Below are 13,089 nucleotides of genomic sequence, written 5' to 3' on the forward strand. Positions count from 1 at the left end.
CATGTAGTAACTGAGCTTGAACAATTTTGAATTTGCTTTACGGAATTGAATTAACTGAAAAAAAGTCAGCCTAATTGTAATGTGAGTCTCGCTTATTTGGTAAAGCATGCTTAAAAAAGGAGCAGACCCAGGTTTCCCTTGGCAAATGTGCAAAGAAACAATATTGAGAAAAAGTATTTAAATGTTGCCTTTACATTCAGAAATGCATGCGACAACGCTGCACATGCGTTGGTGGTATTCTGGGTCTGGTTTTACAACAGTTCAGGTGTGTCTGCACTTTTTTTGGATACTACTTGTTGCGTAGGAGAGTCCAAATGCCACATATGGATTAATAAAGCACAAGGTATGTAAATATGTTTAAAAAAAAACCAAACATTTATTTTACATTTCTATTTACAACACATTTGATGGAATAAAATAATGGACCAGAAGGATAAATCCAATCATTTCTTCATAGCAAGCGGGAGCGATATAAAAAGTCCTTACAAAGACAAAGCACTTTCTTTTCATCCGACATTAAAGTATGCATGTAAATTTACACCTGACATTTCCTCAACTATAAACTGTTGAGGATGAAGTGAGCACCTAAACGTCTTCGTCGTAGACAAGCTGGACGAACACTTTGTCCTGAAGTGCTTCATTCTGTCTGTAGACGTACATCGGTGTGTTGTGAGCAGACGGGCTGGTTTCCCCGCCGTCTTGCTCATCACTTCTCTCGTCACTTCTCTCGTTATCCTCCTCGGAAATCAGGTCATTGTAGGAGGCCACGCACAGATCGTGGTCCTGGAGGGACGCAGGGTATCGGAGGGAGGATCTCTCGATTCGCACGGAGCGTCTCACTGGGGTGAAGAAGCGAACCTCCTGGCCATTTACCCGTGCCGGTTGAGTATGTTGGGTTTGAGAACCACTAAAGGAAAAAGAATCGTAGTTTATCCAACATCCAAGAAATGATTCTAACTCCTGGAAATCATGCAAGCCTCAGTATCATCTTTTCCACCCCCTCAACACTTTCCTCTAACCAGTTTACTAGAACTCACTTATTGTTGTTACTGTTCTCACGTCCGCAAAGGAATGAATAATACATGTCTGGCACTCCCTTCCTCTATACACCAGACAACGTAAAGTTTCACTATGTACATATGACTCAATCAGCTGTCACATGCTTCTATTAACCAACAACGTCCTGCATGTCAGGAGCAATCTGTCTGGACCAAACGGTTGTGAAAGGTTGATCCATTTTTAGTGAATTTCAGAAAATAGTCCAAGGTTAATTAAACTTGGTAATTTACGAGAGTTTATCACAATATATAATATTTAAATAGTAGACTTTTTTAATTAAAAATATACACAAATAGGGTAGGTCTTATTGCATGTTTTGGTAATGAGTATGCCTACAGTTGCAAAGTGTCTGGTCAATTTTGAGAAAATCTTTCAAAAGGAAGTTAAGAATATTTTTGATATTAATTCATTTTTCAATATAAAAATCGTACACTAAAATAGGAGTCTGTGGAGGCCTAATTATTTCAATAGCGTTTGTTTTTTTAGGTCTTTTTTTGGAGGGGAACCCAGATTTCTTTTTACAATATACATACAATGCGAGTCAGGTCATTCAATTACAGTTCCACTCAAACCAAATTGTTTATTTTTTTCACATCTATTCAAAGCATTTATTATTATGTTTGCTTATGATATGATTAAGATGGTTTGTTTCTACCTGCATATGACATGTTAAATACAGCCTGCAAAAATAAAATAACAATTTTTTTAATTCCCTTTAATTGGAATGAAATGTTTGAAAAATTCCATTATTGGCCAAGATCCAGTTTCGGTGAAACTTATTTTGCAACCCGAAACAAAACTTCTACCATTATCCGGATGCTAAGGAAATATATGTGGTGACTCAATTGAGATCAGACTTTCACTTCACTGTAATGAAGTGATTTGGGACGCTTATGATGCAAAGCAAAGTGACTATGAGTCTCGATAAGGATCTTCAAAAAGAATAGTCAGCACATGGGTACTGGAAATTTCCACACAGACAGTAAAATTAACTCACTGAACACATTATGTGCAGTAATAAAAACATCTGATTATTTTACTTATGTTTACTCATGTTTACTCACCCAGTACAAAATAGGTAGTCACATTGCTACAGCATTTTCCATCAACATTACAAGACAAAAATTTTTGGGTAACACTTTATATTAGGGAACACATATTCAACATTAATTAGTTGCTTATTAGCATGCAAATAAGTAACATATTGGCTCTTAATTAGTCATTATTAAGTAGTTATTAATGCCTTACTCTGCATTACCTTATTATACAACAGGTAAGACATTAACTTAGAGTTTTCCCTCAATAACCTCAGAATTATTGCTTATTAGTAGTAAGTAAGGAACCTGTTGTATATGAGTTATGATCTTAATATGCTTTACTTTGTATGGACTTTATAAGTCTCTACATAGTGGTGAACGAAATAAGGCCATGCAGAATAAGGCATTAATAACTACTTAATCATGACTAATTAAGAGCCAATATGTTACTTATTTGCATGCTAATAGGCAACTAATTAACCGTGAATATGTGTTCCCTTATATAAAGTGTTACCAAATGTTGTCTTCTGATCTCTTTTGAAAAGTCTTAGTACACTTGTCATGGCCGAGCCGGTCGATTTGATAGCTTTTCAGTGTATGTGCGACCAAAACTCTGGGAGGAGTAGTCGACCGGAAAAAAACAAACACGGAAGAATAAGGATAAGCCCGGTGAATAACATATAGATCTTCTGACTTTTTATTTTTGCTGATATCTTAGCAAACCCCCAAAAAACACACTATAAATATCTGCAAACATACATCAGTACCAACTCTAATACAAGATAAGGGTAGTTTATCTTGAAAGGCACATATCTGTTATTAACTATTACATTACCTGTCCAAACTTCTTGTCATGCTTGAATCTCTTTTCCTCCTTCAGATGTTTCAGTGTGAAGACATCGGCAAAAATATTCGCCCTCGACTTTGAACGTTCTGTTTCTGTCCCTCGCTGCCTGCTGTTCATTTGATTCAGCCACTGAAGAAGTTATAATTCGTGCAAGCTACTACTCTACTATTACTGCTTTATCACTGAATACATTGTGCCTTTGATTTCTGTTTAAAGCTTCAAAAAAAGGAGGACAAGGCATTGCTTCCTGTGTGCCAAGTAGTGGAACCATGTTACCACGATGGTCGATCCTATCATCTAACAAAACTCTTATTTAATGATAAAAATCATAGACAATATACAAACTATGTCTGTATGCTTTACGCATGGATACAGATTGATAGATCAACTGATAAATTGACAGACAGATTTGAAGTGAGCCGATACATCACTTCAAGAAGCCGTGACAGTAAAAGAAATGGGCAGGTTCATTCTAGTTTTTCTTTATCTCTGGATTTGTTTTACTTCACTAACCCAAGCATAAACACAATCAAAATAAAGTTGCTGGAAGTTGTAATAATGACTCAAACATACCCAGGAGTTGCTGTGATCTTGTACTTGATTACAGATGAGTTTCCTTTCTCTCCACAGATTAGAGCTCTGACAGGTTTAGGAGTCATCATTGGGTTGTTGAAACTGTCAGGAGTGCTTTCACCTGTTGGAATTTGGTCCTCCTCTGTCTCACATTCTTTAGATGCTGACAAAAAAAAAAGGAAAATCTGATTGGAAAAACACATTTTTTGAGGGCTGTGTACTAATAGGGATTTTAGTAGGTATATCAAAATAAGATAATTATATAAATAAATAGCAGTATTGTGTCAAAATAATGCAAAACCAGACAGTGCAACCATGAAACCAAAATATATAAAATAGAACTTTTCATGTTTTTTCCAAGTTATGTATAGCTTTTAAGGCACTCTATTATCTAAAATGGTGCATATAGCTGCTGTTTTGGGGGGAAAAAATCTCCCCCTGATGTACAGAATTTAAAAACCTGAATCAGGAAGGCTTTATAACACAACAAGAGTAGACAATTGAGCCGAACTACATCTCAAAATGCATTTAAGGGTTTGTAACATTCATGTAAACTCCCTGATTAAACAGATACTAACAACTTTATCAGACAAATAAGAGAATGTAGCAAAAACTGTAACAGTAACTTGAAAACATTCAATACAAATGAAGCACACTTTTTGTCATGTACAGAACAATGATAAGCGAAACTGAATGAGGCCATGTGAACTACTGATTGAAATGTGTGGAGTGAGGCATGCAGGCAAACTACCTTGGATCTCATCCTTCTTCTTCAAAATCTCAAACACCACAGCCCGCAGCTCGTCCACTGGCTACAAAAAAACAAAACAGAAATTCTTCAGACTTCACAAGAACAAACAGTTGACTCTGATCGCGTACCAACACGTCAGTGAAGGGTGGATAATTTATATTTAACAATACACTTTTTCTGTAGCCTGGGTATACCCAGACTGCCTTGCGTGCTCGATTTAATTTCGAACTGTGAAAGGGTCTGGAAACCAGAGGGATTTCTTAGCCCTGTTTTAGGGATCCAATCACAGAACGGGGAGGGACTGCAAGGCGATGACGCGTACTACCCGGCAGACGGAAGCTTGTAGTTTTCTTACTGATCCAACATGGCTGCAGCAGACGCGAAACTCTCTTTAGCTGTAGATGGCGTTTTAAATAGTTTAGAGCGAAAGTTGAAAGGCGAAAGGTCTCTCGGCGGCTCCGCTGTCCCCCGGCTCGTAGCGAGATCACCGGTCTCGGTCACCTCGCTACGAGCCGGGGAACAGCGGAGCCGCCGAGAGACCCGCAGCAGCTTGTTTATTGCCCATAAAATCAGTGGATGTGTGTGGCTGAATGACATGAGGGGGAATAAAGCGTGAAAATAAATAATCTTGCAGAAAGCGAGAACTGGAGGAGCAAAGCAGCAAACAACACTCTCTCACAGACACACACACAACAAACATCCATCTCTGTTGCTCTACTACGTCATCTGGTATAACTGATCTGATTGGCTAAGAGCTACCTACAGACGCTTTGATAGACATTCTAAGCGCCCAATAAACGGCTCCGGAGGATCGTAAACCACACCTCCTCTACGGAGAAATACATTGCTCGTTGCCAGACTAGACCTCATTTGAGAATAGTCTGGTGTTAGCCAGGCTACTTTTTCTGTTTAAAACGCATCAAAAATGTTGACTGCGTGGGCTCTGAGCATTTTAAAGTACGGTAAATAGTGAAGAAATGGCAACATGAAACATCTCTCATTTGTTGGACGGCTCCACAGTAATGGTTGTGTTGTGGCCGGTTTCTGTTATAAAACATGTATTTTTGATAAAGTCTTAACTTGACATCTGTTTCCTGTCTCTCAGCCAGATGTTTTGTTTTGTTCATTATAATGTCCCTTTTTTGACTTCTCAGGTGAACTTATGTACTGTCAAGTCAACTGAGAAAAATGTACCGAGTTCTTGCTTATCTATTAAAGGCCGAAGGTTCAAACGATTCTAAGATAAATAGCCACTTAGGAGTAGTTTCTCGTTAAACACAGAGATGGACATGCAGATTGAAATTCCTAGCGAGAAGTCAGATTATTTTCCTTTGCAAATTTAACTATTTAACCTTCCTAGGTGTAAAACAAATCGCTTCTCCAAATCATTCCTCCACCTTGTACTTTTTAAGACTTTTTAATTCTTCTTTTTTAATCCTTATTTCTTAAATTCTTAAAGCAATGTGGCTTATAAATAATCTCTATAGGTTAGGCTTTTATAATGTGTCCATTCTAAGCTCCATGTTTTCTGATGTGTGTTGTGTCGACTATTTATGTATTGACTATTTGTTGTGGGCCATGTGGGCCGTATGAACCACGACAACCTGCTGCTCAAAATGAATCGGCCCTGAATTGAATAGTTTCCCAGCATGAATTATCATATAGTAACTGAGCTTGAACAATTTTGAATTTGCTTTATGGAATTGAATTAACTGAAAAAAAGTCAGCCTAATTGTAATGTGAGTCTCGCTTATTTGGTAAAGCATGCTTAAAAAGGAGCAGACCCAGGTTTCCCTTGGCAAACATGCAAAGAAACAATATTGAGAAAAAGTATTTGAATGTTGCCATTACATTCAGAAATGCATGTGACAACGCTGCACATGCGTTGGTGTGTTTGGTGTGTGCACAGACCTCCGGAAGATGCTTCTCCCACGGTAACATAACAGTGCGATAATCCTCTCAGCATATCATGAAGTCACCAAAGATGACAAAAAAAATGACTTCCCCCTCTGGCAGCAGTGACGGGGGATTCATGCTAAAGTATTGCATGATGTGTTGCCCAAGATGAAAGTACAGTTACACTTATGTCGTGCCATGCCTAAACCTCCCTTACATAATTCCATTAACAAAGAACAAAAGGTCAACTCTCAGGCACATTAAAACCCAGTCAGCTATGAGAACTGAACAGCAGTTTGCACAATCAAATGTTCTGCTGCTCTGGTCTGTCCCTGATGAGGAAGATTGAGCTGTCGGGCACAGAGGTAAAGAGGTCAAGAAATATGCTGACATTTGTGCTCAATATTTTGTTGTTAGGTGTTAATACTTTTCCCAAAACGTTAGACATTTTCTGGTATAGCCTCAGCTACAGTCAAAACACATTGGTCATATTTCAAGAAACACCAAATGCAACGAGGAAAAATATGCATTGTTGCTTGTTTGGTGGTATTAATAGCTGGTTATTAAGGCGAGAGAATGCACAACATAAACTCGGCATGAAGCGTTAACTTCGCAATAGCTGAGAGGAATATGAAATCTCTGATCCGTCTGCTGAGAACAGCATCAATTTTTTATTTTATAAACAAACAAACCCAGGGCTTTTCATAGATTTTGGTAAATAACACTGGCTGTAAACTTGTTTGTTTACAAGAAAAGTCTACAAACACCTGTAAAAACTCTTACATAAACTATTTCTAAATTTTGAATATCGTGGATGACCTACCTCCAACACAACAGCAACAGCCTCTTCAAACATAGGCAGGACATCCAGGCTGCCCTCTTGTTCCATCAGGCGGGCCCGACATATCCAGTATTTGGCAAACTTCTGGGACACCGCTGGCAGCCGTGCAAGAACCTCCTTCACCTGGTCTGAAGGGCAACCCTGTGGGTGCGAGGCAGGCTCAGATCATACTCATATACCTTGTTGAGTGGTCAGAAAACATCTGAAACAAACTCCCTCCACACCCAACCCAAACTGTAATTATTTAGTTTGAAAATCAGTCATAACTTAAAATGATGGGTGCGAGTGACATGTGTTGTTGTTATTGTCCTGTGCTGATAAAAAATATGATAACGTGGTATCAGATTGATGTTCCAGTTAGGGCTGCACGATTATGGCCAAAATGATAATCACGATTATTTTGATCAATATTGTAATCACGATTATTCATCATGTTAGGGAAAACATCTGTATTTTTATTGCACTACTTTTAAACAAACAACAGGAACAGTTTTTAGTGTCTGGTGCTTGTTGTAAACAAACAGAGATCGCTAAGTGAACACCTCCTGCAGCAGCAGCACATACACACTGTACTGCTACAGAGCTAACTGTTAGCCTGTTAGCACATACACACTGTACTGCTACAGAGCTAACTGTTAGTCTGTTAGCAATTTGCAGACTGGACGCTAGGGGTTAACATCCCCTCCGGCTCTGCAGCTGGGAGGGACTGCTGCAGGAGGACTGTGCCGCTTCCACTCGTTCTTACTCTTCTTAACGAGACGTTAAGAAGAGTAAGAACGAGTCTCCAATAACACCAGAAAAAGTCACTGGATTTGTCGCCAGGAAGAAAAAAAATTGTCGTTAGTATAAATAGTGTTCTGAAATGTTGCTAAATATAGCAACAAAGTTGCTGAGTTGGCAACACTGCTTCGCTGGCTTTTACAAATGGCGCGTGTTGTTGTGGCGTACTACGTCACATCCTGCTTAGCGATCTATCCAATCAGCAGCCAGGCTTTTTTCAGGGGAGAAAAACGGCCCCGCCCCCTGGTGGTTGGTGGACTACTGCAGGAGTGCCGCATTTTAAAATGGAAATATCGCCGACCATCAGGTTAATTTAATCGTGCCGGCCAAAATCGTGATCACAATTAAAATTGGATTAATTGTGCAGCCCTAGTTCCAGTGTTTTAAGTGATTTCAGAAGCTTTTTGGATAGTGGAATCAAGTCTACAAACAAGTGCAACACTATGAGTAGCTTCTAGGGAAGACTGGATAAAGATATGCATATTTAAATGATTATCACATCTTAGCTGTTGGCCCCAATGTCCCAGTATACTGCCAACCAAAATATTTTCCACCTAACCTCCAGTGAAATACAATTTAACCAGAATAAAAAAGATCCTAACAAATGAATTAATCCTCAGTCCATGCCAGATACTGTACCTCTCCAAGCAATTTGATGCAGTCAGCCAGGGATCTGTCCACAGCACAGATGAGGGAATGGGCCTCATCTTCCTCCTTCATGGTGCTCCAAAAAGGCTGGGGCACCGCCACAGTGCGCCTGACCTGAGGTTTCACCGCCATTGGAGGACGCTTGTAGGAAATGCCCTTCGCTTCCCGCCATTCCTGTAATTTTCTCCTTAAGACCAAACAATAAAGCAGATGGTGGAGTTAGAATCCAACTTTTTTCTGGATGAGTAATTCTTGTTTTCAACTAAATCCTTAAAAGTGACACACCTAACCTTTAAGAAGGCCAGCTCCTTGTTTAACCAAGCACAGCATAAACAAAGAATCCTGGACATTTTCACCTTTAAACTTCAAGATTACTTTAAGTAAGTTGTTGGGAAAATTATGCTTTCAGTTTAAAAAAAAAAACTGTCAAGCATTGAGCCTTGGCATTGAAGGCGTGGTTATTTTCCTAATCTTATTATACTTTTTCCAAAATCATATATTTTCTTAACCCTTGGCAACTCATTACCAAAAAAATGATATATAATTTGCACATTTTTTCATTATGATTATTTGACAATTTTAGTCAAATATACAAAATTAGGCCTCATTTCAAGAGAAAAAAAAGTAATGAAACCTGAATAGTTTTTTCAATAGTAATAGTGGAAAAAAAAATCTTGATGGGAATGCACAGAGTAGGTTATGTGAACTTTTAGTGAAACTTATGTTTTGAAAACATTGTTCATTTTTAGATGACAGCAAAAAAAGTAATGTATGCTGAAAATTTCAAGCAATTCTATGAAAGTTAACCTATATTAATCGGATGTTGAAAATGATGAGGAGGAGTACAGGAGGGTTAAATGTAATATTGATAGACTGTTTCATTTTGTTCTTGTTTAGTCAAGTGCTATTTTGCCTGATTTTGAAATTAAATTTGAAAAAAGGGTTTTGTCTAACAACATACCATAATATTGTTTTGTTGTTACTAAAGCTAAAACTAAAGTATCATATTGGCACAGATACACTGATTGCATACAGGAAGCTGTTGTAATGGTATGATGGTATCAATTTAGGGAAACCATCAAGTTACTAATTCCATTCCTGATGTGGCACACACATCACAGGAAATGGAAATGCTATATATGTATTTCACTTGCTATTTTTTCCTGTTATTATAAATATTACAACTACTATGTCATTGATGAACACATATATGTCATAGTTTTCATTAACGAAATCAACACTGGTCAACTTTAACAGTCAACTACAGCGGATGCTGGAAGTGTTATGATAAATAGTTTCATGCTATATGTTCACTCGTAGTTGTAATCTTCTACTTACATTCTCTCCTCCTGTGCAGCAGTCGGCTTCTTTCCCTCAGTCTGGGGAATGGCCCTGGTGGGGATTTTTGATGTCTTTGTGTCTTTGGGCTGACCGGTATAGCTGATGGTCCTGGCAGGCTGTGGCGCTGTCTGGGACATCACTGGAGCGCTTGTTCTTTTTTTACCCATTTCTTGTGGTGGAGCATTTGTCTTGGTTTTCCCTCCAAGCCCAGCCACAGCATTTTGCCCAACACAGACAGGTCTGGAAGTGCGCCTGCTAGCTGGCCCTGATGATGTTCGCAAGGGGACTCGGCCATTTTTCTGCCCTTCACCCTCAGATCTCTGCTTTGTGAACCTGTCAATGGGCTGGCCAATTGGTTTATTCATTTTTGACATCCCAGATCTCCCCTCTGGTTTATTAGGTGCTGCTGTGCCCTTGGATGAAGTGGACGCGGATTTCAGTCCACTTGATAGTTGACTTTTACAAGATGGCAGCGAATGTTTACCTAAAAGTGGCTGTGGCAAGTTACACTTGTTCTGATGTTGAACTTTAATTCCAGTTCTTGATCTCTCAACAGGGTTTTTTAGAGCAGTGGTAGGTAGTGTTTTCCTCTGAGCCACAGATGATTTATGGGAAACAGAAACTGATGATGAGGTGCTGGATCGCACCTTGTTGGCTACAGAAGGTGCGGTGGCAGTGGTCGTATCAGCTGATGTGGCAGAGGTGTGTGTTAGGTTTGGAGTTTGATTAGTTCTTGGATGGGTCACTGCAGGAATGAGTCCCGTTTTTGTTTTGACCATGGGGCCGAGACTCATCCTGTCACTGAGTGTCTTTGTTGGACATGACCAGGCAGCATTTGAGGTCCTGCCGAATCTGCCATTTGATTTTGTAACAGCTGTACGAACTACATTTGAAGAGACTCTGACTGAAGATGGTATTCCTGTGTTCTGCTTCTTTTTAAGATTGTTGGTTGCATTCTGGTTGGATTTGGATATCCCTGTGTTTGGCTGCCTTTTGAGATAGTTGGCTTTGGAGGGCACCACGCTGTACATGCCAGAGTTTTGAATGAGTTTTGGCTGTGCTGGGGCACAGGTTGCTGATGGACGGTTTGTATTTGTATTCTGTCGTCCAGTCAGGATGCTGGATTTCTCATTCACTTTGTAAGTTAGACCAAATCTTCCCTTGGCAGGGTGTTGAGGAGCCAGAGATTTATTTTTTGTGCCTTCATATTGTAATCTGTCAGCTGGAGTCTTGTTCTCCTTTCCCTTAACAACCTAATAAACAAAAACATAAGTTGAAAAATGAGAGAAGTGAGTGAGACAAAGTTATTTTTGGCATTCTGGCGAGATGGGTGACTCTAACTGGTTCCCCTGACAAGATAAAAATTCCACACTCTTTCGCTCACTCACATAACCACACCCCATGTTTAAAAGACAACCAACCTTTAATGTAGATGTCAAAGGCTTCTTAACCTCATAGGTGTCCAGTAGATATGGCCTAAGGAGTCAAAATGTATTAATTAATTTACAGTGTCAAGAACAACAATATAATTATAACAGATAGTTTGCAAAACATTATGCAGAGACTTGTTTTTCTTACTTAGGGTTGGGCTGTTTCAGCTTTCCCTTTCCAGCCAAGTATTCCATCAGCTTCTGCTTACGCAGCTCTGTCACAGAAAATTAAACAGCAATTCAGCATGGGCCACTTTGCATTCCTCGAAGCACATACTGCAGCAATTAATAAATAAATGTGCCTGAATATGTTTATTTAGTTTAGATGCTGAGCTGTCTAACATTAAGTGTCTGAATTAAACAAATATTAACATCATTTACAAATACAGTACATTTATTATAGACAATAAGTAAACTACTTTGTAGGGTGTTGACATGAAATATCAACAATCTTTCTACAGACTTGCTGACTCCACTGTTGCCTTCTAAATTGTAACGCTGACTAACTGACAGTAAGCCAGTGGACACTGGCTGCCATCTGGCTGTAGGTTGGTGACACATACAAATCTAAATTAAAAAAAGGAAGTGCATACTTGAGCTTGAACAATGAATGGATAAATTGACTAGTTGATCAACAGACAATTGGTGTGAAATAATTCTGACATTTAATTCATGTTTAACCCTGATGCCCTCCTCCTCACAACCCTCTTGTGACCCTCGTGGCCAACAAAGGCCATTTACACTTAAACTGCTATTAAGTCACCATACATCAATTTTTCCCCCAATTTTTTTCACCATAAATCTCTTAAAAAACTTCAGACTTCTTCAAAACTCCCAAACATTAAATCATTTTCTGAATTTTAACCCTTTATATGCCAGTTATATATTTGAATTCTTCCAAAATTTCTTCCAAAAAAAAAACACAAAATATGATTTTTTCCCCCCCAAATTCTGAAAATGATTTAATGTTTGGTAGTTTCGAGCAAGTCTGTTTGTTTAGGAGATTTATGGAAAAAAATCTGAAAAAAAAAAAAATATCGATGTATGGTGATTTTATAGCAGTTTTAGTGTGCATGGCCTTTTTTGGCCATGAGGGTCACCAGAGGGAGTATCTGGAAATTGCACCGTATTTATTACAGTAAAGTTCTAGCAACCACCGCTGCCGTTTTTTTAACCGTAAAAACAGTTTTTTACGGTGTAAAATGCAAATAGTTTTATATGTAAAGCATGTGGGGACATTTTCCCCCAATATCCATGACACTTGTGAAAAAGTGCTGTATATATAAATTCCATTTTATTCCTGGTTATTTGCTGTAATTTAATGTAGAAATTCAACTTGTGTTTTTTTCTTTTTTTATGATGCATTTCATTACAACTGTGTTATACCGCACAAAATACTTTGAGTTTTCCCACATCTAGCCATAATTGTGCTGATTCTATAGAGGTGCAGGATTTATATATTGCAGTAAAATACAAGGCCACCGTGAGTATGAGATATCTAGACATTTTCCATGGTTTTCTTGACAAGGATTTTGGTTATTCTCAATAAAACCATTAAAAAAGGGCTAGATATCAGCTCTTAATTGAACTCTAATGAGCTATTTTTGCTGTTATCATTGTATTTGTCCAAACAAATGTACCTTTAGTTGTACCAGGCATTAAAATGAACAAGAAATTGAATAAAAGGGGTGGCCTAATAATTTTTTCCATGACTGCTATATTCATGCCTGGTAGAGCATGTTTTCAAGAAGCGGTCAGGTTAGGAAACATGAAATCCAACAAACATGGAGTGATTTATTTTATCAGGATATTGAACCGATTTCATCAGTGGTTTATGACTCTAAGATTTATCGAACAATAATCAAGTATTAAATTAATTGTCAACT

At 38.4% G+C, this 13,089-nt stretch overlaps 1 protein-coding gene across 2 annotated transcripts in view; it reads right to left on the minus strand.

Annotated features, from left to right (window-relative positions):
- Positions 1–352: 352 nt before the first annotated feature.
- Positions 353–13,089, minus strand: part of ckap2l (cytoskeleton associated protein 2-like) — a 14,938-nt gene continuing 2,201 nt past the window's right edge. The window contains exons 2-9 of one of the 2 annotated variants that reach the window (XM_059336909.1): positions 11,352–11,418; positions 11,195–11,249; positions 9,771–11,026; positions 8,424–8,619; positions 6,987–7,145; positions 4,268–4,328; positions 3,517–3,679; positions 353–907 (exon numbers count right to left, since the gene is read on the minus strand). In XM_059336909.1, the coding sequence (XP_059192892.1) occupies positions 586–907; positions 3,517–3,679; positions 4,268–4,328; positions 6,987–7,145; positions 8,424–8,619; positions 9,771–11,026; positions 11,195–11,249; positions 11,352–11,418 (2,279 nt within the window). In that variant the 3' untranslated portion in view covers positions 353–585. Of the gene's footprint in view, positions 908–2,591; positions 3,053–3,516; positions 3,680–4,267; positions 4,329–6,986; positions 7,146–8,423; positions 8,620–9,770; positions 11,027–11,194; positions 11,250–11,351; positions 11,419–13,089 lie in introns of those variants that run through there. The other variant, XM_059336910.1, reaches the window with a different exon arrangement.

Source organism: Centropristis striata, chromosome 7, assembly GCF_030273125.1.
Source record: "Centropristis striata isolate RG_2023a ecotype Rhode Island chromosome 7, C.striata_1.0, whole genome shotgun sequence".
In the NCBI taxonomy this organism is placed as follows: Eukaryota; Metazoa; Chordata; class Actinopteri; order Perciformes; family Serranidae; genus Centropristis; species Centropristis striata.